This window comes from Myotis lucifugus, unplaced genomic scaffold (genome assembly GCF_000147115.1).
Source record: "Myotis lucifugus unplaced genomic scaffold, Myoluc2.0 scaffold_202, whole genome shotgun sequence".
Classification (NCBI taxonomy): Eukaryota; Metazoa; Chordata; class Mammalia; order Chiroptera; family Vespertilionidae; genus Myotis; species Myotis lucifugus.
This window is the reverse complement of record NW_005871250.1, coordinates 2,332,094-2,357,476: the sequence shown is the minus strand read 5'-3', so window position 1 is coordinate 2,357,476 and position 25,383 is coordinate 2,332,094. Positions and strand designations below refer to the sequence as shown.

General features: G+C 40.8%; 1 protein-coding gene across 1 annotated transcript in view; it reads left to right on the top strand.

The window, feature by feature from the left end:
* The first annotated feature begins 281 nt into the window (after window positions 1-281).
* LOC102418483 (serine/threonine-protein kinase 32A) overlaps window positions 282-25,383 on the top strand; it is a 42,295-nt gene continuing 17,193 nt past the window's right edge. The window contains exons 1-3 of the mRNA XM_006097463.3: window positions 282-469; window positions 14,506-14,543; window positions 21,408-21,497. Of these exons, the coding sequence (XP_006097525.3) occupies window positions 321-469; window positions 14,506-14,543; window positions 21,408-21,497 (277 nt within the window). The 5' untranslated portion in view covers window positions 282-320. The remainder of the gene's footprint in view (window positions 470-14,505; window positions 14,544-21,407; window positions 21,498-25,383) is intronic.

Genomic DNA, 25,383 nt, shown 5'->3' with positions numbered 1-25,383 from the left:
TTTATAGCTTTGTAAGCTAACAGTTAATGAATGCCTACTATATTCCAGGCATGACTCAGCTATTAGCCTTTATTTTTTACTATGTTCAAATGTGGTAGATATTCTTATTATTCCCATCTTATACAAGTGGAAACTGGTGGCCCAGAGCCATAGAGCGAGTGATAAATCATCTCATCCCAAAACCTGACCTCTTAGCTCAACCACGCGCTGCTCAGATCTGTAGGGTGTCTTCACCTCTGGGACTCTTTCGTGTGTAACTGTATCAGACCCATTTTCCTTTCCGACTCGATCCCAGGTACTCCTTCCAAGATGAGGAAGACATGTTCATGGTGGTGGACCTCCTGCTGGGCGGGGACCTACGGTATCACCTACAGCAGAACGTCCGTTTCCAGGAAGACACCGTGAAGCTCTTCATCTGTGAGCTGGCCATGGCCCTGGACTACCTGCAGAGCCAGCGCATCATTCACAGGTCAGTCAAGTCCAAGGGGACGGCCGTGGACTGAGTGCACAGGAGAGAATTCAGTACCTGCTGCGTTCCACGGGTCCTTGTTGAACATGACATTCAACCCTCACCTAATTCTTACATCCATTCCTTGAGGTAGGTTTTTGGCCTTATTTTGAAGATTAAAAAACAAGACAACTAAGCACATTGTGCCCAAGGCCAGAACCAATGAATATTGGTGCTATCTTATAACTAAGCTTAGAAGAAGAGGAGAAAGATGACATACAGGAACTTACTAAATAATAAATGAATTAATTGAAATAGTAATAAAGAAGTTCATAGGAAGGAAAGTCTCTGGGGAGAGCATTTGAGTCCTAACTACCTGTCAGCAGTGAAACTACTTGTTTCACTCACTTGGTACATTTCTGTTAAATAAAGACAAATACAGTTGAGCCTTGAACAAGAGGGGGAGGTTTTAGGGATGCTGACCCCCATCAGTAAAAACCTGCATATCACTTTTGACTCCCCCAAAAGTTAACAACAGTGGTCCTTCAGTATCCTCAGTATCCTGTGGGGGGGGGGGGGTTGTTTCCAAGACCGTCCTCAGATACCAAAATTCACAGATGCTCAAATCCCTTAAATAAAATGGCCTGTTCTCTGCATCTGAGAATTCCCAACTGTAGATAGAAAATACTGTTTTCCATCCATGGTTGGTTAAATCTGCAGATGCCAGACCCTGAAGCTGACTGTGTATTTATGGGGGGAATCAACATATAAATGGACCCGTACAGTTCAAACCTGTGTTGTTTAAGGGTGAACTGTAACAAGGCAGCTATAAACCCAAGGAAACAATAGAGGGGAAAGATAATACTTCACATTTATAAAGAAATTGGTAGTTTTAATGATGATTTCCTATGTGACATATCACCTGATTGCTGTAATAATTTGTGATAAGTGAACAGAGCAGATACAGTTAGATCAGTCTAAATACAAGAAAACCATGATGAGGAGACATTAACTTTTTTTTTAAATATATTTTATTGATTTCTTACAGAGAGGAAGGGAGAGGGACAGAGAGTCAGAAACATCGACGAGAGAGAAACACCGATCAGCTGCCTCCTGCACACCCCCCAACTGGGGATGTGCCCGCAACCAAGGCACATGCCCCTGACCGGAATCGAACCCGGGACCCTTCAGTCCGCAGGCCGACGCTCCATCCACTGAGCCAAACTGGTCTCAGCGAGACATTAACTTTTTACCTAGGTTACTGGTGAGAATTTTGAACCCAATCACTATCAAAGCAACTACTATTTCCTGATGACATCCCAGGCACTGCTAAGTACTTTCACGTGGTATCTTATTAAATTCTCAGAACTAAAGGCAGAATCCTCATCTACACCAATAAAAGAAAGATGCAAATTGACCGTACCTTCGCGATGCCCACCAGCCAATCAGGAGTGAGTTTGCAAATTAACCCAACAAAGATGGTGGGTTAATTTGCATATGCAGGCACAGGTGTTCCACACCGCCCCAGCTGCTCCGGGCCTCTGGGCAGCGTGGGAAGGTAGAAAGGTGACTCTTGTCAGAGCGAAGGCATTGCTGGCAGCCAGGGGAAGGAAGGCCCATTCTTGCACGAATCTTCATGCATCGGGTCTCTAGTGTCATTATAATATCCCCATTACACAGATGAGAAAACCATGGCTCAAAGACTTGCCAAGGACAAACAGATGACAAATGGCATTGCCAGGACTTAAGTTTAGGCTTATTGATCCCAGAGGTAGAGTTCTGTCTGCTACCTCAACTTGCATTCATTACACACCACTAAATGAAAAATCAACACATGTGAGCGCCACTGTCATCTCTAATCCTTGAAGACTTTGCTGAGATTTTAAGTATAATCATGTCTCATTTAGTAAACATTTGGCTAGATAAAATATTTGCCCAACAGTAGTTAACATTTAAGTGGAACTTATCTGGATTAGTGAAGAGGCAGCATAATAATTTATAGATTCTCTGTGCAGGCACCATGAACCATTTTTTTTTCTTTTACTTTTGGCCGTGGCCCTGCACACTTACATAGTTATTATTTAATTTCCTGTCTTTGGAAGGGCCTATTTGTACTGTAAATGTGCTCTTCGGAAAAACAGATATGTGGGAAGCAGACCAGTGAATCATGATGTGGGAAGTAAATTTACACACCTGGTGCTTTGTCAATAACTAGAATCCTGTTCCCAGCGGTCCTTCTCTCACACCGGCTCCCACATTGGATTCTGCTCTCTCACAGGGCTTTCTCAGGAGAATGTTGCGTAGCCTATGGAGTCCCTCCCAGAGCCTCCATGCTCACTCATCCACCCCACCAATGGCCAACCACTGTCTGTTTTGGTTGCTGACATTATAGATCTCAGAAAGGAGACAGGAACTGTGGGAAACCAAGCCTTTTAGCCTTCTCCTTTCTCTGTGTGAATGTGGGTTCCGTGCCTTCTTTCTCTGAGCTTCATTTTCCCTGTCATCATGAGTCAAGATGCTCTGAGCACTTTTGCTGTATGCTTAGAACTGTGCTCCTAAAGGAATTCTGGAGCGGAAAACCCAACTCAAAACAAAACAGAACACTTGATACCATTGGTACCCTAATCCCAAATATCATTGTTTTGTCCTCTCCCTGTTTATTGCTCCCATCATCATTTTGCCACTTTAGTAAGAAACCAAGATTAACTTTCTGTTCGCTGCCCTTTACACACCCATGGTTATGACTTTGTGTGTGACTTCAGAAAGGCCTCTTTGTACTGAACTGTCTCTGCATCATAGCAAATGAATGGAAGGCAAACTCAGTGACATTTTGAACACTGTGTTAAAATGAGATGACATGCTCCTGGGGTGAAACAAACAATGCAGGGGCATTTCTATTGTCCACAAGGCCCGCCCACCTCCTCATTGTCACAGAGCATCTTGCACCTCTCTCGAGGAGTTGTGACATTTAGGATGTGTAATTAACTAATGTCCGTTTGCTCTTCTAGGTTGTAAACTCCAGGTGGGAGGGCCATGTATGTTTTGCTTTTCCTTGTATAATCAGTGTGCAGTAAAATATGAAGGAATGAACACTGCCTGAACCACACAAATGACTAGTTGACTAGAAGCACAAGGTTACAAATAACAAAGACAAAATTAAAATAAAGGACATGAAAACTAGAAATTTTGGACCTACCTTGGTTTTCACCTTGGGTAATCTTATCATCCATCATCCGAACCAGAGTACGCCTGAGGATGAAAGGAATTGCTGTTAATAATTATGCTGGGACAATAGGCAAAACTAAAAAATATTCTGGGAAAATCAGGACATATATCAATATCATGAAGACTTTCCAAGACAGTCATGACCAGATAGGCATTTTAATTGTGAGAGAGAGCTCTAATAACCATAACTTTCTGTGCTCAGAGTACCAGGGATCAGTTTGAAGTGGTATCCATTTGAAATGCTGTCAAATGACTTAGAAAACACGGCCATGGTAAAAATGAGCAGTGTCTCTTTGTCTATGACATTTAAAGGACAGGGATGGTGGCACTCTGAGCGTGGGGCTGATGGGGCAGAGTTAAAAGCATGAAGAGCAACACAGAAGGAGAGATAGAAGCTTCCGAATGTAATTCTCTAAAATCTCTTTCTTCAAAAGAATCCATCAGTTTGTGCTGGATTTCATTGACTCTAAGAAAACAAAACATCTCTCAGCTGCTTGGAAGACTGGATTGTAAGACACCTCCTGAGTTCCAAGATCCTAAAGTGTGAGTGGGGAAAAAAAGAATCGCCGAAATACAGTAAGAATCCCCAGAGGAGACCATCTGTGTAAACCTGCAGCTGTAAAATATGTGACTTCCTACTTTCAGATGAGAAACATTTTGTCTCTGGACATGGTAGAAGATTCATGATTCTCCCTAACAGTCAGCAAATATGTGTGGAGCAGAAGACGGCCATTTCCTGAGGGCTTCCTGGGTACCAGGCACTCTGCTAAGTAATAGTGAATCATTTTGCCCAATCTGCCCGCAACCCAGGAGGTTGATGGTGTGATTGTCCCTATTTTACAGCTGATGAAACTCTGGCTCAGAAAATAACTTAGCTAACAAGTAGGTGAGGCATCACTTGATGAAAATGCAGAGGTCTTGGCTACTCTCTGCCCTACAGATGTTGAGCACAGTCAAGGATATAGTTTGTAAGGCTCATGACCACCTACCTGAGGTCCCCACAGTCTGGCTGTGCAGTGACGATGATACGTGTGGAACCAAGAGAAGACAGAACAGCCTAAAACTAGAAGCTGAATTGTGCAAAGACCAAAGTATTTCAGAGAAGAAAATGGTTGGGGTAACAAAACAAAGTTTCTTGAGAGCTCAGGGGGTTTAAAAAGGATTTTAATAGCCAAAGCGGGAAGAAGAATCTAGTCCTTGTAAAAGAAGCTAAATGAGTAAAAATGCTTATTTGTCTCTGGGTGGTAGCCTTGGATGGGCTGTTTTAATTTTTTGTCTGTATTGACTTTCTTGCCAGCAACGTCTAGCCTAGTTTATTTTTAAAAAATACAATAGGTCCTGTTTCTGACATGATCTCCAAGTGAGACATGGAGTTTTATTTTGTTTGTGGATTTTCTAAAAATCCACAGACTTGAAATTTTTTCTGTACTTTCCTAAGTTTGTAGAATATTTAGCTAATTTCCCTCAATTTTAGAATTGTTCTTTTCTATGCTTGTTGTGAAAGACATGGGTTGCATAATAACCATTAATTTGCAACTGTACAATTAGGCAGTTTTCTTTTTAGTCAAGAAGTCAAATGTTTTTCTATGAGGACAGCTTTAAAAGCCAGCTTTAGTTTCCAAATTATGGCCAGTTTCTAATTCTCTGTTCCTCTTTACTTACATTAAATTGGTGAATGAAGATTTTAAAGTATGGAAAAAATGATTATTAGCATTTGTTTTTTTAAAAAAGAGTCAGGAAAATAAAAGTCATTACAATCCTTCCTATGGGATAATACTGTTTAATTCATTGGTTACCATGGTCTCTTAGATATAGAATAATGGGATGAAAAGTAATTATTACAGTCCAAAGATAAATGTGTATTCACTCCCTTTTCAGGTGTCAAAGAAGACCCAATTATGAATTTAAGCTAATGAGATTAATTGTATAGGACACAAGCAGTAAATCATCTTGGATCAAAATACCAGCTGAGTGGATGTGTGATTGTTTCTTCCTCTTTCTTAGAATTACCCCCACTCTAATGATGATATAACTCACTAATTTCTAAATTCCTAAAGGAGTGGGATAAAAATATAATTAGAAAATTTGTATAAATAATGACAGTACAGCTGAGAGAGTTGCAAAAATTTCATTTCTAATTGATTACAGATATGTTGAAGTAGGAATAAGAAAATTGATGATTGTCAAAAAACAGACAGATGGAATTTTTATTCATCACCTTTGTCTTCTTTGCTGTAATCATGGGAACCAATAACCGACACCCCGGTTCATCTCAGAGCTTCTGTAAGATGCACAACCCCTCCTGGATTGCAGTAGCTACTTGTGAGAAGTTTCTATCATTTTTCTAGAAATCATCATCTTGATAGTGAAAGAAAAAACTTAGGAATAATGCTTCTGTCATAAATATTCATTCAAAAACTGATTCCTGAGCTCCTTTGCCAGGCAGTGTTCTCAGTGCTGACCTCCTATGCTCAAAGGACAGACAGCTCCCCTGTCGTCCAGGATTGATAATATTACAGAGTGAAAGGGAGTCAAGTAAACACTTCAATACTGACATCAGAAAGGTTTATAATTCGGTGGTACGTACTATAAAGAAAACAAGCAGAGATGTATGTGTATGTCCTGAGCTAAACACACAAACACACACACATCACTCACACGGTTGCATCTTCACGATGGTCACCATCATACTTCTAATTGTTGCCCCTGGAACACACTGTTTTTTGTTTTGTTTTGTTTTATAAAAAGCTTTCTCTTCCTCCTGAACTTAAGGCCTATGGGTGGAGATTACACCTCACTCATGTTTGTAACCTAATCCAGAGTGGTTGCTGAATAAATCAACACCTGAACCAATGAATGAGGGCAGTATCCACAATAATCCTTGGGTGAACATAGTAAAGGTTGCTGGGAAACATTGTTTTCAGCAATTTTTAATTTATTCCACACGTTCCTGTTGCATACCCCTGGTGTGTGTGGCTTTCCCCCATTAGTTTTAGTTATTAGTTTTCTATGCTGGGTGACAAATGACCACAAATGTAATGACTTACTACACATCGATTATCTCATAGTTTCCTTGCGTCAGGAGTCTTGGCACATCTGAGCTGTGTTTTCTGCAAAGCTGCAAGCAAGACATTGGCCAGACCTGGGCTCTTTTCTGGAGGCTGGACTGGGCACTAGTGCACTTCCATGTTCAATCAGCAAGTTGGCAGAATTCATTTCTCTGGGGCTATAGGACTCATGGCAGCTTGTTTTTTCAAATTCAGGGAGGAGGGCAAGACTCTGAAGTGAGTCTGTGAGCAAGACAGAGTATGTATCATTGAATAACATGACATAATATATCACCATCACAAGAGTGACCTCCTATCAACTTTTGCCATATAATGTTGGTTAGAAGCAAGCCATACAATCAGCCTACACTCGGGGGCTTGGGATTATACAAGACCTGAACACCAGGAGGTGGGATCATGGGGTCACCATAAAGTCTGTCCACCATACTTCATCTAAAGAGGTTGTACTAAACCAGAGTCTGACACCAGTTGTCTCTGTGAGCTTAAACATAGCTTTGAACTCCTCTATTAAAAAGGGTCAAATGATCAAGAATGCTTCTTTCATACCAAAGAGTCTAGGGTGATGTCTTCTCTGCACTGGTAGGATGCTCTTCAAAGTATGGTCTCATTGTCCTTCTATTCTCTACCACACTCCCACTTCTCCCCAAGAAGGCTGCATGAGGGAAATGGATTATCTACAGAGCAGGGGACAGTGAGGTGTGATAAACAGCTTCCAGCACATTTACTAATCAAGGTGTTATTTGCAATTCAGTTGTGAACCAACAGTATTTGTTTGAACCCAGGTCTTTTACAGGCAGAGATCTTCTAGGCTGAGTTTCACCTTTTTGTCTGACTCGCACACACACTGTAGTAGCCTGGAAGTCACATTTTTATTTTCCTGAGGTGGTAATTGGGAGGGAAAAAATAAGGTATTTCTGCAGCTAATCATTTTTGTCAATGATCATTAAGTGACAGATGAGCTCCTCAGAAATGAACTTGCCAACACAGTGACACCCCAGCTCTCTGAAGCCCGTGAGAATGAGTCATCTGGAGAGATGTTTTGCTAATTCCAGAAGGTGTTTACTCCTTTTGCTCACCAACATTTAACCATTTAATTTATACTACAAACTACATGCATCATTTTCTTAATGACTGAAGAAGAGCTATCACTTATGCATATATCAAGAATTAGGCACCACGCTCATAAGCATTTTGCACACACTGCCTATTTTAATAGTCAACAATACCATGATGGGGTTCAGTCACTTGCTCAATATCATACAGTTAGTATACTAAGGCCAGATTCAAAAGTAAGATTATCTGATTTAAAGACCCTGCTCTTCATATTAGGCTCCTTTAGTTTCACTCTTATGAAATAATAGACATCCTCAAGGTCAAATGAGCTCTTTAGTGCTATTTACCCAATAACAATGAACATTAGTTTATAGACATTTTTAGTTGGTGTTTTAGGTTAAATTGTGTGACCCCCCCCAAAAAAAAAGATATATTGAAGTCCTAACCCCCAGTATCTCAGAATGTGGCTTTAATAGAAAATAGGGTCTTGATAGAGGTAATCAAGTAAAAATTAGTTCATTAGGGTGGGCCCTAATCCAATGTAACTGGTGTCCTTATCAAAGCAGGAAATTTGGACACAGGGAGAAACATATTCAGAGGGAAGGTGAAATGAAGAGTCACAGGAAAAACTCCATGTGAAAATGAAGGTTTGGGAAGAAGGTCAAAGATTGCCAGCAAACCAACCGAAGCTAGGAGGAAGCAAGGAAGGACCCTCCCCTGCAGGTGACAGAGGGAGCAGGGCCTTGCTGACACCTTGATTTTGGACTTCTAGCCTCCAGAATTTCGAGACAATAAATCTCTGGATTATTTTTAAAGCCACTAAGTGTGTGGTACTTAGTTGCAGCAGCCCTAGCAAACTAATACAGTACGTTTTAATCGTTTTCTTAGCTGCTAACATTTCAATCTTTGCTTCTTTAGCTGGTGTTACTCAGATCAGCTTCTGTCTTCAAATATATTATGAGATGGGAGACCAGATAACAAAACCTGTTAGAATTGCTTGTAAAATGATGGTAGTCCAATCCGTTAGCTTTAGGATATGGTAACCTATTTTATGTTGCCCGGAAACTATCTTTGCTTACTTCTGTATTTCAGATTTGGTGAGTTATTTCAGCTATTTGTGTGTTTTATGAAATAACATTTTGTTTTGCATTTAAATATCTTGAAGGGAAGTTAAATCTTTTCCAAATGATCAAATCAGCAATTCCAGCATGAGAACATTAAAAGCCCAAAAAGAGTGAGAGATTATCTGATTACTTATATTGTGCCTGTTTCACTTGATGCTGGCTTTCTTCCTCCATATACTGATCATGTTTTCTGTTTACTGCAGTGAGGTAATAGGTTTTGGGTTCAGGCTACTATTTTCTATGGGGTGGTTAAGAAAATGCCCTTTCTTTCTGGTTTGATAAGTCTTCGCTTCAGTAGCTCACAAGCCCTTGCCCAGGTTCTGTTTCTAACTCCCAGAGCAGAAAGGCAACTGAGCCTCAAGAACAAAACGGCCGTGCAGTAATGAGGGTATTAGGTTGATATGTTCTATTGAGCACCTGCTCCCAAGCTACGGAATAATGAATGAGCATGAATTACGCATTGCGAAAACAGGAGAATCTGCCTTCTTTGTATCATGTATCAGGCAGTATTGAAAGGAACTTTGGAATTGTGCTTTTCACACAAGGCCAACCATTCGTAAAAACCCATGTGAGAAAGGCAAAGGACTGCTCACTTCCAGGTTAACATTTAACTAGCCTGCGCTGAGCTTTTAATAAATTCTAAGTCATGTGCGGAGCTCCTGCCTGGTGGCCCCAGGATATGAGTGTAGACTGTGTGAATCCAGACCCTGGCTCTAAGGCCGGAGAAGGAGGCACAGTGGTGGGACTGCAGGTGAATAAGTATGTGGATTTCACTTATGTGTGGAATCTGAAAAACAAACAAAAAAACAGAAACAAACCTAGAAATATAGAGAACAATTTCATGGTTGGTGGATGGGAGGGGGATTGGAGGAATTGGTGAAAAGGGGGAAGGAACTGAGATGTGCAAATTGGTGTTTACAAAATAGTCAGGGGGATGTAAAGTACAGCACAGGGAATATAGTCAATAATTTTGTAATAACGATGGAAGATGAGACCTGGTCTGTAATAATCCAATCCTGGCAATTTTCACCTCTACCTCCCGTTCCAAACTATGTGTTTCTGCTTACAGTGTCTCCTCACACTCTCCCACTTCAAACAACTCTTTCCTTAACATAGATCTGTTTATGTGACCAAAAGCCTTTGGGTGACACCCTAAAGAATATACTATAGAACTACATGTATGATACTTTCCCCTCTCAAGAACCTAGGAGACCATTATGTAACAGAATTAAACCCAAACTGTGGACCTGTCGGAAAGCTGGGGGACAGGGAGGGAGCTGATTTTGGTTCGGATACACTGATTTTCTTGTTCCCTGTTCTCACAACACCTCGTATCGGATTGCACGGTGAGTGACTTGATCCCAGGGTAGGTGCAGTGAAGGGATGTAATTAGCCTATTAAGTTCTGCTAATGTCCTGGAAAGTCATTCAGGTGAGAACGGCAGGTATATCAGTTCCCACCTTGGACCCTGCCTCCACTGGGAGCATTACATTTGCACATGCTGTGTCTGGTTCCCACCGTAGGCGTCAGCTGAGAAAGCAGGGTGTGGCCTGCTCTGTTTCTTCCAATCAAGACGCCATGAAGAGTTTCTAGGGTGTGTGTGCCTAGGACTGCACTTTACCACTCCCCACATTCTAGAGCTTCCCCTCTGCATTCGGGGGTTCAGACTGCAGAAATCACGGCTTTATCACTCTTACTCCAGTATATACTCATCCACGTACTAAAATGATCAGTTGTTTAGTTGACTCACAGTAAATATAGTGCATCTGGCATAGAGAGTTGTTTGTTGTTTTTTTTGTGTCTGTGTTTTGTTTTGTTTTGTTTTTGTTTTTGGCGGGGAGGAGGGATAGAGGGAGTTGTTCTTTTATTTTCTTTTTTGTTCTTTTCTTTTCTTTTCTTAAGGGAAAAAAGAACACATGGCTTATTTTTCTAGCAGTCTGAGAAACCAAGGAACCAGATTCACCCATTTTTATGATCGATATTTACTTAAGCACTTCCTTTGTTCCGGGCACTTTGGGGAACCTGGGCACTTCAGCTTTGAACAATGCAGAAAAGGTGTCCTTTCTCTGAGAAGCTGATGGTCTCAGTGTGTCAGACGTGCCAGTTTGGGAATTGTGTTGGAGGGGAGGTCATGCTGGGCAGGGGGTAGGCTAGAATAAGGAAGAGGATGATGAAGGAAATGGGAATAAGGAAACAGTTGGGTGGGATGGATGGAAAGATTGGAGGAAAGTCGGGGAAATGAGAGGCTAAGGTATGAGATGGAATACCACAGACATTGTCATCATTAGCTCCCTGCTAATGGTATGTAGGTTGTAAGAGACCTCCATGTACATTTTAACCAAAGAATTTGTCCAGAGTGGTAGGTGTTGTACTTTTCTAACACTTTTGCATTCATAGATAAGCTTGTAAGACGTTCACGTTTTAAAATCAGATTGCTATTTTTGACTTGAACCATGCCTGTACGGTATTTCTGAACATCACTGTACATAAGAAGGTCTGGAGGAGTCTGTTTTGGACAGATGCCTGGGCCTAGCCACAGAGAGTCCAATTGCTACAGGACTGAGCTAGGTAGGTCACAGAATCCACGTTTCTTAAAGCGCGCCTGTCTGGTGATTCTGAACATATCCAGGTTTGGTGGCCACCAAGTTAAATCATATCATAGAGCTTTAAGTGAAACCATATTATAATTCCCTTAAGTGAAACTATATTACAGATTGCCTTAAATGAAAGAAACATTTTAGCATAAGTTATTTCATATTTAGGATTATTTGAAAAGATAACAAAGTGGGGCTAACTTTCAGAATTAGAAAAATCTCAACTTGTTCTAGCAGGAATTTTTATATAGCGTACTGGGTTTCTTTTCATTTTCTTTCTCCTGGTGTCTGAATAAAGAATGTTATCATTCTGCAGCTGACCCTGTAGTGACTTAGAAGTCGCCTCATCACATTTCGGGAAAACTATGTATGTAGAATCTATGCCTATCTATTTTTAGGTAGAAAGTCCACTTTTTCTTTTTAAATAGTCATATATTCTTTTTCTGAATTTAGTAGTAAATACATGCCTTTGCCACGTTCAGCCTTCTTTGCATGGTTCCTTATGAATCTGTCTTATTCTCTTCATCCCTAGAGGAACTATATCTCAGTTGTCTTTATATTTCTGAAGTCTTAGCATAATAACTTATTAAAATAAATATTTGATGAATAAATGAATATGAGATTGAAGTTAGAAGTGACACATTAAATTGTTACCTCTCTGATCTCTGTATTATTCTTTAAGCATCATCTGGGGATAATGATATGTAGCATTAATAAAAAATAAAATGATGCTCTGAGATTTATAGAAGCTCATAAAGTGTCAAATCCAGAGCAATTCATTTTTTTCCCAGCAAGCCCCCATAAATCCAGGCCACGGAATCGGTATGCTGATCTTGCCACATCCAGGTCTCTTCCTTCCCAGCTGGGCTCCTGGGGCCTCCTCCTCGCTTGGCAAACACTAACTGGCGCTCACTGGATGCAGGTCTGAAAGAGGTAGTAAGAGCCTAGCACCCGGTCTACCCCAAACTTTCAACTGTAGAGTGTTTGGAGGTGCACTGTAGTGCCCTGGTAGATACTGTCAGGATTAACCTTGAGTGCACTAGACATTTTCCTAGTACCAGAGAGTCATTCATTTACTGGCCACCAGACACTGTGAGCCCATGTGATGGAGTATGACATTAATTTAGAAACCATCCCTGACATCAAGGAGTTCATGATCCAGTTGGAGAACAAAATAAATATAAATGATAAATGTTATGATGGAAGAAGTGTACCCTGCAGAGCACATAGAAGGGGCCATTGACTAAGAACTGAGAAATCAGGAAAGGCTTCCTGCAGGAAGTGGCATCTGAGCTATGAGGTGAAGGGTGAATCTGCACTGTCTGGTTGCAGTGGTGAGAGGGCTCTGATTCTGGTGAAGGAACAGCAGAAGGTGGGGGGATGCAGGGAGCATTTAGGGGACTGCGTGTGCTTCCATGTAGCTGGAGGATAGGAGCCAGATGAGAAAAGAGCCTTTATTCCATATAAGTGAGTTTGAACTAGATAATTCTTGAAATGATGGGATCCATCAAAGACTTTGGGGCAGAATATGCAATATTGAGAGATTAGCCATAGAAGCATGCAGTTGGAAATCCCCTACACTCTATCTTTTTAGCAAATTGCACCCGGCACCAGAGAAAAACTTGCCATAGCTACCATAGCTACAGATGATCACTTATGAATCCAGAATGAATGTTAAGAACCTAACAAGCTAAATGAGAAGATACTCAAAGTCCATGCATCTGCATGTTGGGGATGGCATATACTACTTGGTTGTGTTCGTAGGTAAGGGGCTTGTTATTCAATAATATTTTTACGAAAAGAGGACCCTGACAATCTTGGTCTGTCAAAGACCAAGGTCACCTTATTCAAGTGACATAAAAGCCACTTGACTGGGCTGAAAGTGTTTTCCCAAAACCGATTTCAGAGTTTCTTCCCTAATGGCTTCTGTGAATTTAGGCTGAAGTGCTCTAATGGTACATTAGGGAAGGGCCGTAAAACCTGAGAGTGGAGGACCAGGGTAGTCGGCACAGCATCCCTGTTCTCTGATTGAGGGGCACTGCCTACAGTATTTGTTTCAGCAGAATTTTGAAAACTCTATACGCTATTCCTCTAAGTCAGTGGTTCTCAACCTGTGGGTCACGAACCCTTTGGCAGTTGAACGACCCTTTCACAGGTGTTGCCTAAGACCATCCTGCATATCAGATATTTACATTATGATTCATAACAGTAGCAACATTACAGTTATGAAGTAGCAACGAAAATAATTTTATGGTTGGGTCACAACATGAGGAACTGTATTTAAAGGGCCAGAAGGTTGAGAACCACTGCTCTAAGTAGTTATCATGAAACTACTTCCTTTACTGGAAGAGGGCGGGTTTTGTTCCCTTCTAGGGATTTAAGGATCTCACCAAAGCACGGTAGACTGGTCCAAATCTTTTAATCAACCACCTTCACCCCTGGAATAATATTTATTAAGTAACTAGAGAATTATAGCATCGTCCTAAGGGAAATTCTTATCTCTGCACATTTAAAATAAACTCGCATTATAGACCTTTTTTGCTTCTTATTTTATAGAGTCTTTACATTCATCCCAGATTTACACAGATGAAAATTGGTGTAAATGATAATTAGTACTACTACCTTATGACAATTTAAATGCCCCGTATGACCCTATGGAGCAATACTTACATGCTTAGATATCATATGCTATAGAAATGAAGAGTCTGAGCTTTGGAATGAGAGAGACCCAGGCTCAGAGCCCAGTTCTTCCATTTCCTATCTCTGACCCTGGGCTAAGTTACGTAACTTCTTTAAGCCTTGGCTTTCTGATCTAGAAATTGGGGGCGTTCATGGTCATTGTCTCATAGATTCACTGTGAGAATTTAATAAGATTGTGAGTAATGAGGGGCCAGTACATAATTTCAACCCTACTTAGCATTCTTGAGTACTTTTTCCTTTAGTTATGTTTGTTTTATTGTAAGCAACTTTCTCTTTTCTTTTTATTCCCCTAGGGATATGAAGCCTGACAATATTTTGCTTGATGAACATGGTAAGTGAATGATTTGTTTGCAACCAACTAGACTTGTATATAGAACAATAATGATTATCCCCAGCTAAGGAGTATTACATGTAGAAAAGGTGTCTTGCTTGATTGACTTGAGTTACATGTACAAACTCCATTTTATTTTATTTCTTTTAATTCCTCACCCAAGGATATGTTTTTTAATGCTATGAGAGAGAGAGAGAGACAGACAGACAGACAGACAGACATTGATGTGAGAGGGAAATATCTATCGGTTGCCTCACACACATACATGCCCCCAGTAGGAATGGAACCTGCAAGTCTTTGGTGCACAGGATGACGCTTCAACCAACTGAGCCACACTGTCCTGGGTACACACTCCATCTTATAAGTGGGAGGGATAACCTGAAGAAACTTTAGTATTTCCAGCAGTGGGGTAGTACCCCAATATACCCTACATAACACTGAATTCACATAATGAGAAAGTAACTCTCTTTTCCATGTCCTTCCACTCCAACTCATTTCTTCAAGGAAACCATTACAGTATTTGCTGCTGGTTTGCCTTACTGTCTTTATGACCATCATCCCCCTTTTTTAATAAAGATGAACAGGCCTCAAACTTAGAGCATTAGGCAGGCAATGGTATTTCCCTATAAATCTGGAACACTATTTTGTTGGCATGGCACCCACTTTTATGCTTTCCTTCTTAGGAGGGCAAATTGGTTTTACATTTGCAGAGGAGATATCAAGTTTTCTGTTCAAAAAATCAACCAGGGTTCTGGCCAGGTATCTCAGTCAGTTAGAGCCTCATCCCAATACACCAAGGTTGCAGGTTCAATCCCTGGTCAGGGTACATACAAGAATGAACCAATGAGTGCATAAATAAGTGGAACAATAAAAATAGATGTCTCTCTCTCTCTCTCTCTCTCTCTCTCTCTCTTCCCCTTCTTCCCTCTTTTGGAAAAAAAATATAAAGTAGATGACAGTATATGTGGTACCCAGATAGAAACATGATATAGAGATATGGGAAGAACCAGGAAGGTGAAAAAATGAATGCCAGAAGTTCAAAAAACACTGATTAAAGATACCCTGTAGAACAAGCTTTTGCCAACAATGATTAAATGTGTCTATTCTCTTTCTAATATTTATTTGAATGCACATTTGGATTTATTGGTCCATCAGAGCAGACTATAAGTCATCAATGTTACAGTGGCAATAAGATCCTCGTTCTTTTCAGAAAGCTGCTAGATGAGTCATGAATCTGCAAAGCTCCTTATTCATGTGACTTTAACAGAAAGGACTTGCAAGTGGGACTGAAACTCCAAGTACCATCCATTGCTCGCTATTTTTTTAAATTTTGTTTTATTGCTTAAAGTATTACAAAGAGTGCTCATTATTTATTTACCTAGTTGCATTTGAACCTGATTTGCCAGACCCCACCTGTTCTCAGAGAGCTAAGAAACACTTGTGCGTATGACCTCTAATTTCCAGGCTCAGGGTCATTATTTATTTACAGACTGTCTGAAAAGATTTTTCCACTTTCAATGCCTTCTTTCTTCCTTCCCTTCACTGCTTCTGACATTTGGGAACAGATTCTCTGGATTTCAGAAATGTGAGCAATGGGGAGACTTAGCATGAAGGTGACTTTTGTTAACACACCAGCTCTCCCTGGTGCACATAAACTCTACGGAGTTCACAGTTGTGGAGAGGGCCTCCCCTAGCCTATAGGGGCCACCTTTGCACAATTTAGAAAAAGGTGCTTCATCTGCCCACCACAGTCTCATGAAAGTGCATGGCTGGCTGGTCAAGCAGAACCCAGGTTGGGGTTCTGTTCCACCTGTCCTGGTTGTCCTTGTTTACAATATATTGCTCTACCATTCATTGAGGCTCTGAATGGAGACATACAGGTGCTGTCAACCAAAACTTGTTCAAGATTTACCTTCCATTTCAGAGAACAGTGTTTTAATCTGAGATCTCAAACATGGTTTCATCCTAATTTTACCATGAGGTCGTTCTGTCCTCTCGCATTCAACATCTTTCACCTCCTCATGGTTTCTTGCCAACTTGGTGATTGTAGGTTGGGAGAAAGGTCCAGAAATAAATGAATCTATAAGTTTAAGCACCCTTAGAGACTATCCTTATGAAAGATTAATTGTGGATTCTGGAACCAGATTGATGAAGTTCCAAACCAAAGAAGATGTGATACATATATACAATGGAATACTACTGAGTCCTAAGGAAAGATGAAATATTGTCACTTGTGCCAACATGGATGGATCTTGAGAATATCATGCTAAGCAAAATAAGTCAGATGGGAAAAGTCAAGAACCGAATGATTTCACTCATATGTGGGATGTAAAACTGAAAGCAACAAACAAACAAGACAAGACAAAAAACACACACAAATTCATAGACACAGACAACCATATGTTGGTTACCAGAGGGAAAGGGGGGGTAGTGGGGGTAGAAGAGGGTAAAGAGGGTCAAATATATGGTGACGGAAGGAGACTTGACTTTGGGTGGTTAACACAATGAAATGTATAGATGATGTATTATAGCATTGTACACTTGAAACCTGTATCATTTTATTCATCGATGTCACTCTGATAAATTTAATAAAATAACAATTCACCCACTCACTTGCACAGAGAGGGTCAACAGGTTGCCTAAACTTCCTTTGCTACCTTAGTTTCTCCAGGGATAAAAAAAATATGTTTATTTCTTAGGCTCATTGTAAAAACAGACTGACATACTATTTATAAAGTGCTTGATTGCAATATCTACCAGAAGGAAATCACTCGATAAAGGTTAAATGTTAGTATGAATCCATGAGTAGTAGGGGCTTTCTCCCCTCGGAAGGAAGTGTCGACTACTTCATCTTGTTTTATGTTGCTGTATCTCTATCAGATGGTCAGTGAACACTGGGTCCTTACCTGTCTTTACTAAAGAATTATTTTTATTCTAGAAGGGATATACCCAAGAGTCCATGTGTCTATTTGTTAGGTCTTGTGTGTGTGTGGCGGTGGGGGGGTGGGTTCTACTTTTTTAAAAATTAATTTCAGAGAGGAAAGGAGAGGGAGAGAGAGATAGAAACATCAATGATGAGAGAGAATCATTGACCCTGCACACCCCTACTGGGGATCGAGCTCTCAACATGGGCATGTGTCCTTGACTGGAATCAAACCTGGGACCCTTTGGTCTGCAGGCCGATGCTCTATCCATTGAGCCAAACCAGCTGAGGCTAGGTCTTGTGTTTAAACAATACTGTTGAACCCTAATTCTCAGGTAACTACACTGTCAATGGCCCATCATGCTTTCCTTTGTATATGCAGGGAGCTAAACCCACTTTTCAGGTAAGTATCCAGTGTTCACTGACTATCCGATACAGAGACATAGCAACATAAAAAAGATGAAGTAAATTTCCTTCCCCAGGGCATTGTATTCTTGGCAGGGCGGGGTTCAGTTGCTTAGGGACATCCCAGTCATCCCAGTCAGCCTGGGGGACGGTCCCAACTACACTAGTGTATATTTACAATGACCTCTTTTCTCTTTCAAAGTTTTGGGTTTGGATAATAAATTAATATGGGGATTTCTGTATTATTATATTTCATTCTGAACTCCATTTGAGAATCTTTGCGGTTAATAAGAGAAACATTGCTTAAGGATTAGATATGTAAATGGATAAAAGCAAACAAACAATATTGAGAGCTCTTCTATAAACATTGTTTTGGGATCCCTTTCTGGGGAATATTTTTAAGGTTATTTACATTGTATTTATTCAGATTCTGAAAAACTAAGGCTTTCAGGCATTTCCCAGGGACCATAATTAACCACTTTTAAATAAACCAATTCCTGGTAAGCCCCCACCCTGAGCTCAGCATGTAGAGTTGCTCTTGGGAGAACCAACTGAACTGCAAATCAATGCCTGCCTTTTGGAGGGTCTTTCTGGTGTGATTTTTCCATGTTTCATTTATCCTCTCTGTCCACATGTATATTTCGCCCCAGACAGGCCATCACATGCACCTCTTACCCGGGGATTTTAGCAACTGGGAAGGATAATTGCCTATTTCTGATCTGCCTCCCATGCCCATTCCTCTAAGTGAGCTGTGTATGATACTGCATTGCTTATATATATTCATTCAGCACCAAGCAGAAACGTTGTTTTATTCTCACCGATTCATCTTGGTTCATAATCATCAGAAAAGATTGATATTTAAAGGAGCAAAATCTTTTCATAAAGTGGAGAATCTTTCCATGGTGTGAATAAACATTCCCTGCACATCAGAATTTGCCTTTAAATATGTTTTAATTTAGAGGATACCAGCTGCTGTTCTCCCCCAATGTCTCACTCACTGGTTCAGAGCCCGAGAAGGCATTAGACATTGGATGGCCCCTAACCAGTTGTCCTGATATATATTTTTTCATATCCTGCCAATTTAAGCACCCCAACCAATTCCATCAATTTCCTAGTGTCTAAAATTCTTGTGCTTTTAAGTTATCTGGGAAATAAATGCTGTGTCGGGAAGAACAATACTGTCTGCCTGGTATATCTGACAAAATAAAATTATGGCATCATCTATAATGTAGGCTTCTTAATATCATCCTAGTCCTGGGGAACAGTGAAAGGCAAAAACTTAGTCTGTGGGTGTGAAAAAGAACTAAGCTTGCTATCTTAATAGCTCCTCCCTTGAAGATCCCCAAAATGTGCTTAAAATCAAGATGGGCGATCATATTCACACACACACACACACACACACCACACACATACACACACATACCACATTGTCACACACACACCACACACCACACACACACCACACACACACACACACAGTACTTTATGTAACTCTGGAGTTTCTGATCATGACAAACAGCAACAGTTGAACACTTCCTACCAAATGCTGAGCTGTCTCCCACAGTCATTATTTCATTTGATCTTCCCAACAAGCTCACGAAAAGACTGTTATTACCATCCCACCTTCACAGAGAGATCAGCCACCTTTCTAAGATAACACAGCCTGTTAGTGATGGAACCTGGACTTAAAGCCAAATAGTCTGACCCCAGAGAACAGGCTCTCAACCACAGCGTCTCAAACCTTGTGAACCACTGATGCAGGGCCCTGAGCATGACCCCTAGGGAAACAGAGAGAGAGAACAAACTGAGACCACCTACACTGTGACAGGGTGAGTTGTGGAAGTCACCCACTGGTACCACTCAGGCCAGAAAACCTTACTTTTAGCTAGATGAGTGCTACTTTGTCTTAACATGGAATCACATAAGCAAACGCAAAACTGTGGGCATAAAACAAACCTTGGCAATAAAGGCAGTGACATTTATCTTTAGCAGCAGGCTGGATGCCATCAAAGAGTAGATATAAAGTTTGGCAGGAGGCGTATGGACTGAGAGACCTGGATGAAGAGTCAGATGGCATCCCCTCCAATTACAGCCACAGCTCATTGGAACCATGGAAGCACGGAAATGGAAATGCCAACACCTCCAGATCCTCTGACAGCCTATGACTTTCATGCCAACAGCTAACATAACGAGCTTATCTGCCCGAGCTCCTGGGGCTGCCCCTTTCTTCCTTCCCACTGTCGGTGCAAAGACTCCAATGCACTTCACAGATGTGCTCCCTGCTGGATTTAAGTGTTAGACCCTCACAGCAACGGCACGAATGTGAGAGCTGAGAGAGGCCCAGGCGATCAGCTAGTCCACCCACTCCATTCTTTGTGAAGGGAAACTCAGGTTCAATACAGGAATGGGACTTAAAGTCGCAATGTGTTAGGGGCAGAGGTCAAGGTAGGACACAAGTCTCCTGGGTCCCAGTCTAAAAGTCTTTCTACAACCTCTTTGTAAATAAAGCTTAACTGTTTCCCCTGCTTCCCCGTGGTGAGTTATTTTGTTGGGCACCGTTAGGGGGCATTATGACTTAACAGACAAAAAAAACAAACAAAAAAAACAACTACTAATGTTTCAGAAAAAACAACAACAACAAAAAAAAAAAAAACAAGGAGAAAAAGGGGTTCTTTCATAGCAAAGAAATAGATATACTAAGTCCTATGTCGTCAGGAGATTCTTGGAAACTGTGACTTTAAGCAAAATGACATATAAGGAACCCAGTTTTCCCATCGGCTAATTGACATAAGGAAGAGTTAGGTTCCTATAGCATGCTCTGGTCACAAAAGCATCACCAAGCCTAACCGGTTTTGCTCAGTGGATAGAGCGTCAGCTTGGGGACTGAAAGGTCCCAGGTTCGATTCCGGTCAAGGGCATGTACCTTGGTTATGGGCACATCCCAGTAGGAGGTGTGCAGGAGGCAGCTAATTGATGTTTCTCTCTCGTTGATGTTTCTAACTCTCTATCCCTCCCTCTCCCTTCCTCTCTGTAAAAAAATCAATAAAATATATATATTTTTATATAAAAGTATCACCAAATTTTTAAATAAAGACCCAAACACTTCTAATATTAAACACTGAAGTAAAGGTGAGCTATATATATATGATTGGCAATTTGATATTTTGCATGATTTTTCAACACACTTATGATACTCACAGGTTAAACCAAGTTAAAATGTCGTGGACACAAATTACCCAAGTAGAATTATGAGACCATGCGCTCTTACCCCGCCTCTCCCCCAAGTTAACACTTTCTGAAGCTGAACTGCAGACTTACAATCAGATACTCATCTTTGTGGACCATGTTCTGGCTCCCAGTTTGCTAGAGGGTTTGCTGATTGAAGAACATATTGATTTGAAGACAGACTGATTGAGCTTTCACTGCTGGTACCCAAAGCACAGAAGAATTTACAGACAAAGCTTCCAGTTAGAAGCATGGGTGTGCCACTGGGTTGAATGGACTTAACGTTCTCTGTGGTCCTTCTCTCCCGCCAGGGCACGTGCACATCACGGACTTCAACATCGCCGCCACGCTGCCCAGGGAGACGCAGATCACCACCATGGCCGGCACCAAGCCTTACATGGGTATGGGCTTCGGGGGCAGCTGTCTGGACTCAGAGCAAGGCATTTGTTTTCCATTCCTGTAGAGACCATTTATTACGCCCCAATCACCTGTAGGGACTTGCAGCTGGAAATGACAAGCCCCCCTCGACTACCTGGGGAGCTTCTGATTTCATGGGTCTCAGGTGAGCCTCGGGGTTCTCCATTTAGGAAGCACCCCATCGGAGGTTGATTCAGGAGGGCCACTCATCACCTTTGGAAAACACTATTTTATAGAGTTATTTAGGATGGCGTCTGCCCACTCCCTAACGAAGAATATTAATTCAGTAAATGTCTACTAATTGCCTCTGGGTCAGCGGTTCTCAACCTGTGGGTCGCGACCCCTTTGGGGGTCGAATGACCCTTTCACAGGGGTCGCCTAAGACCATCGGAAAACACATATATAATTACATATTGTTTTTGTGATGAATCACTATGCTTTCATTATGTTCCATTTGTAACAATGAAATTGGGGGTCACCACAACATGAGGGACTGTATTAAAGGGTTGCGGCATTAGGAAGGTTGAGAACCACTGCTCTGGGTGCGTGGTGCTGTATCAGGTGCTGGGGACCCTGAGGTGAGCAACACAGACCAAGTCTCCAGCCCATGGAGCTTACTTTCTGGTGGGAGGAGTTTAAACATAGAAGCAATCAGAGAAGCAGACGCAGACGTAAGTAGGATGCTAGTAAGCGACGAGTGTTATTATAACCACTATTTACATGATACGGCATTACATGCAGAGGGCTGTAAAGTTTAGAGTGCCTTACAGTTACAATTTTCGTTTTCACTTTATCACAATACCATGAGTTCTCCTTTTTGAAAGATGAGGAACTGGGTTTTACTTGACTATTTAAAATTTACCTAGAGTGAACAGATGAGAAAAAAATTAAAACGACATGCTTTTACCCTAATTAGTTGTGATGATTACAGTGGATGATGTCACTGGTTAAACTGGTGGCATTACATTAAGTCGGGGGTGGAATGAATTGTACTGGCTAGAGGTGGTCGGAGGAATTCACAGGCCCAGATATCTGCACGTGAAATCAAGGGCAAGGACAATGCCACTTTCTTTTCATATTTCATTCTTTTCCTCATGCAACTGAAGAGAGAAAGAGAGAGAGAACCCCCACGTGCAGGACTGCATCACTTTCTAAGAGAAAGAAATCTATGGCGGAAAATGAGCTTCATTTTATCCGATATTTGAACAACTGCACATGTTCTGGCTTCCAATTATCAGTGGAGGGAATAAATCTATTTTGTCATTTCTGAAGTAATGGACACATATAATTCAGCCTATTTTCTGCCTAAAACCCATGGTACTCAAATGATTTAAAGGACTATCCACGCCTGCTGGTCTGATGGGTTTAATTCTGCAGGTTACCTGGGTTTCCTTCCGTATCAAGGACTATTTTCTTGGAGCCAAACCAGACAATGTGCATCTGGGGTTTCTAGGCCTGGTTTCCATGGTGAGAGGAGGAAAGGGAGGCCACCTTTATTTTCTCTCCCCAGTAATTTTCAATACAAGATCCATATAATTTAATTCTCCTTGAAATTGACATGTCTAGTCTTTTCACCACATGGAGCTTAGAAATTGGAATCTGGACAAGGTTCTCTGTGCCTCTCCACCTTCACACTCATAATTAGCAATTACTAATATTTACAGAAAGCCTTCTGTGGGCCAGATGATGTGTTAAATGTTTTGCATTCATTTACTCATTCACTTTTTTTCCTCAACAATCGTACAGGACAGGTTATAATTATCCGCATTTTACAATGAGGAAAACAAGAAGCTAAGTGATTTGCCCAAGATCACGTGGCTAGTAATTGAAAATGGCCTAGATTAAATCAAGCTCTGTCTGACTTTAGACAATCAAGTTTCTTCCTGAAAGAGAAAAATTGTTAATGTTATTTGTGGTTCTTAAATGGTTGTAAGCCAATTTAAGTAGGCCAAACTGTTAGAATGGCTTCTTGTTTCTCTGTCCAGAAGTTGCCGTTGGCTTTGATTTTTGGATGGGAGTCTCTCTTAAGAAGTATTATGGGTGGAAATCATCTTTCTTTACAAAAAAAAATCTTGTTACCAAAACTTGGCAAAATCTGCCTCACCAGCACTCATTTTATAGCACTCCTATAGGATACTAATTAGCAATTAACCAGAAAAAAAAATATCTGAAAAGAAAAAAAACTTGGATTCAATACTGAATGAAGATTATAGGAATATACAACAGCTATTAATATGAGATGCAGAGCTTATAATGAAGCAATTCCTTGGCTCTGGAAATGAGAAGATAAGCAGTCTGCCAGTTCTTAACCATTTTTCACTCATAATCTTCTAAGTCCATGCTTTCTCCCATCACTCCAATCCTTCCTTCTCCCTACTCCTAGGTCTGGGCAACTATAATCCAGATCACTTAGAGCTTAAATTAAAACATTCTTCCCCTCCAAAAACAAATTCACTATGGAAACCGTGTACCTTGCAGATAAGCAGAGGGGACATTAAATTAATCCCTCTGCTTACAGATACGTATGGTTTCCTTCCAGATCTTCTGTCTATGTGCATGCAAAGACATCCCTTTTTACAGTTGGATTATACTGAATTTCTGTAACCTAAATTTTCACTGTATAATGTAATCACAATAATAACAGGCATCATAAACTGAGCATTTATTATGGCCCATGCAGTTTGCTAAGTTTTTAACATTTTGTGTCATTAAATTCTCAAAGCAACCCTATAGAATAGGTTTCACCATTATTCTGATTTCACAGATTTGCACACACACAAAAAAAATCAGGCCTAGAGAGAAACTGACCTGGTCATAATCACACAGCAAGGACTGGTGGAGCACCAGGTTTAACCCAAGTCTAAATACGTCTCGAACATTGATGGCAATGGAGGTGTAATGGCTCACAGTTACTGAGCTCTTCCTATGTGCCCAACATTGCTCTAAGTATGTGTATCATGTCATTTAAACTAAATGAGGCAGGTACTACTGTTGTTCCCACTTGAGACTTGCAGACTGAGGAGTTAAGCTCTGCCCAAGAGGAGCTGTAGACACAGCCCTCAGGGTCTGACGTCAGAATCTACCCTCCAGTTGGTTTAAAATCTGAAAACCAAAGGATGGAAATCCAAATAGCTAATGAACACATGAAAACATGGCCAAGCTTACTAGTAATCAGGATAATGTCCATTTTAGCCACAATGAAAGACAATTAGACACTCACAAGATTGGCAAAACTCAAAAGCGTAGTTAACACCAAGTGTGGATAAGGAGCTTGACTAAAGGAAGTCTGACGCCTTGCTGGTCATCGTATTAATTGGTACAACCACTTTGGTAAGTAGTTCCGTGTGACGTAGTGCATGTGAAGACACACACTCCATGCCCAGAGGCTCTCCTTGCAGGAATGTACTTACAGAAATCTTCCATGTGCAGGAGAGTCATGAAAGGGTTGTTCACAATACTCCCAAATTGAAAATAATCCAAATATATCAACTATAGAATAGGCAGGTAAATTATAGTATGTGAGCAGACTGTGAGCAAACTGACACCATGTGCAGCAATTTTGATAACATGTAATCTTGAGCAAGTAAAGCAAGACACCAAAGAAAGCAAGGAGTGGGATTTAACATATATGAGATGTATATACACACACCTACATATATGTTATATACACATACATGCTATATATACACATATACTTATGTCATATAGACAGGGGAGGGCAAAAGTATGTTTACAGTTATAATACAAATAAATAATGTAATAATTAGTAAGAAATAATACAAGAATAAGCTCTTGTGTTTAGTGTACTCACAACTGTAGATCTACTTTTGCCCACACTTTTGTGTGTGTGTGTGTGTGTGTGTGTGTGTG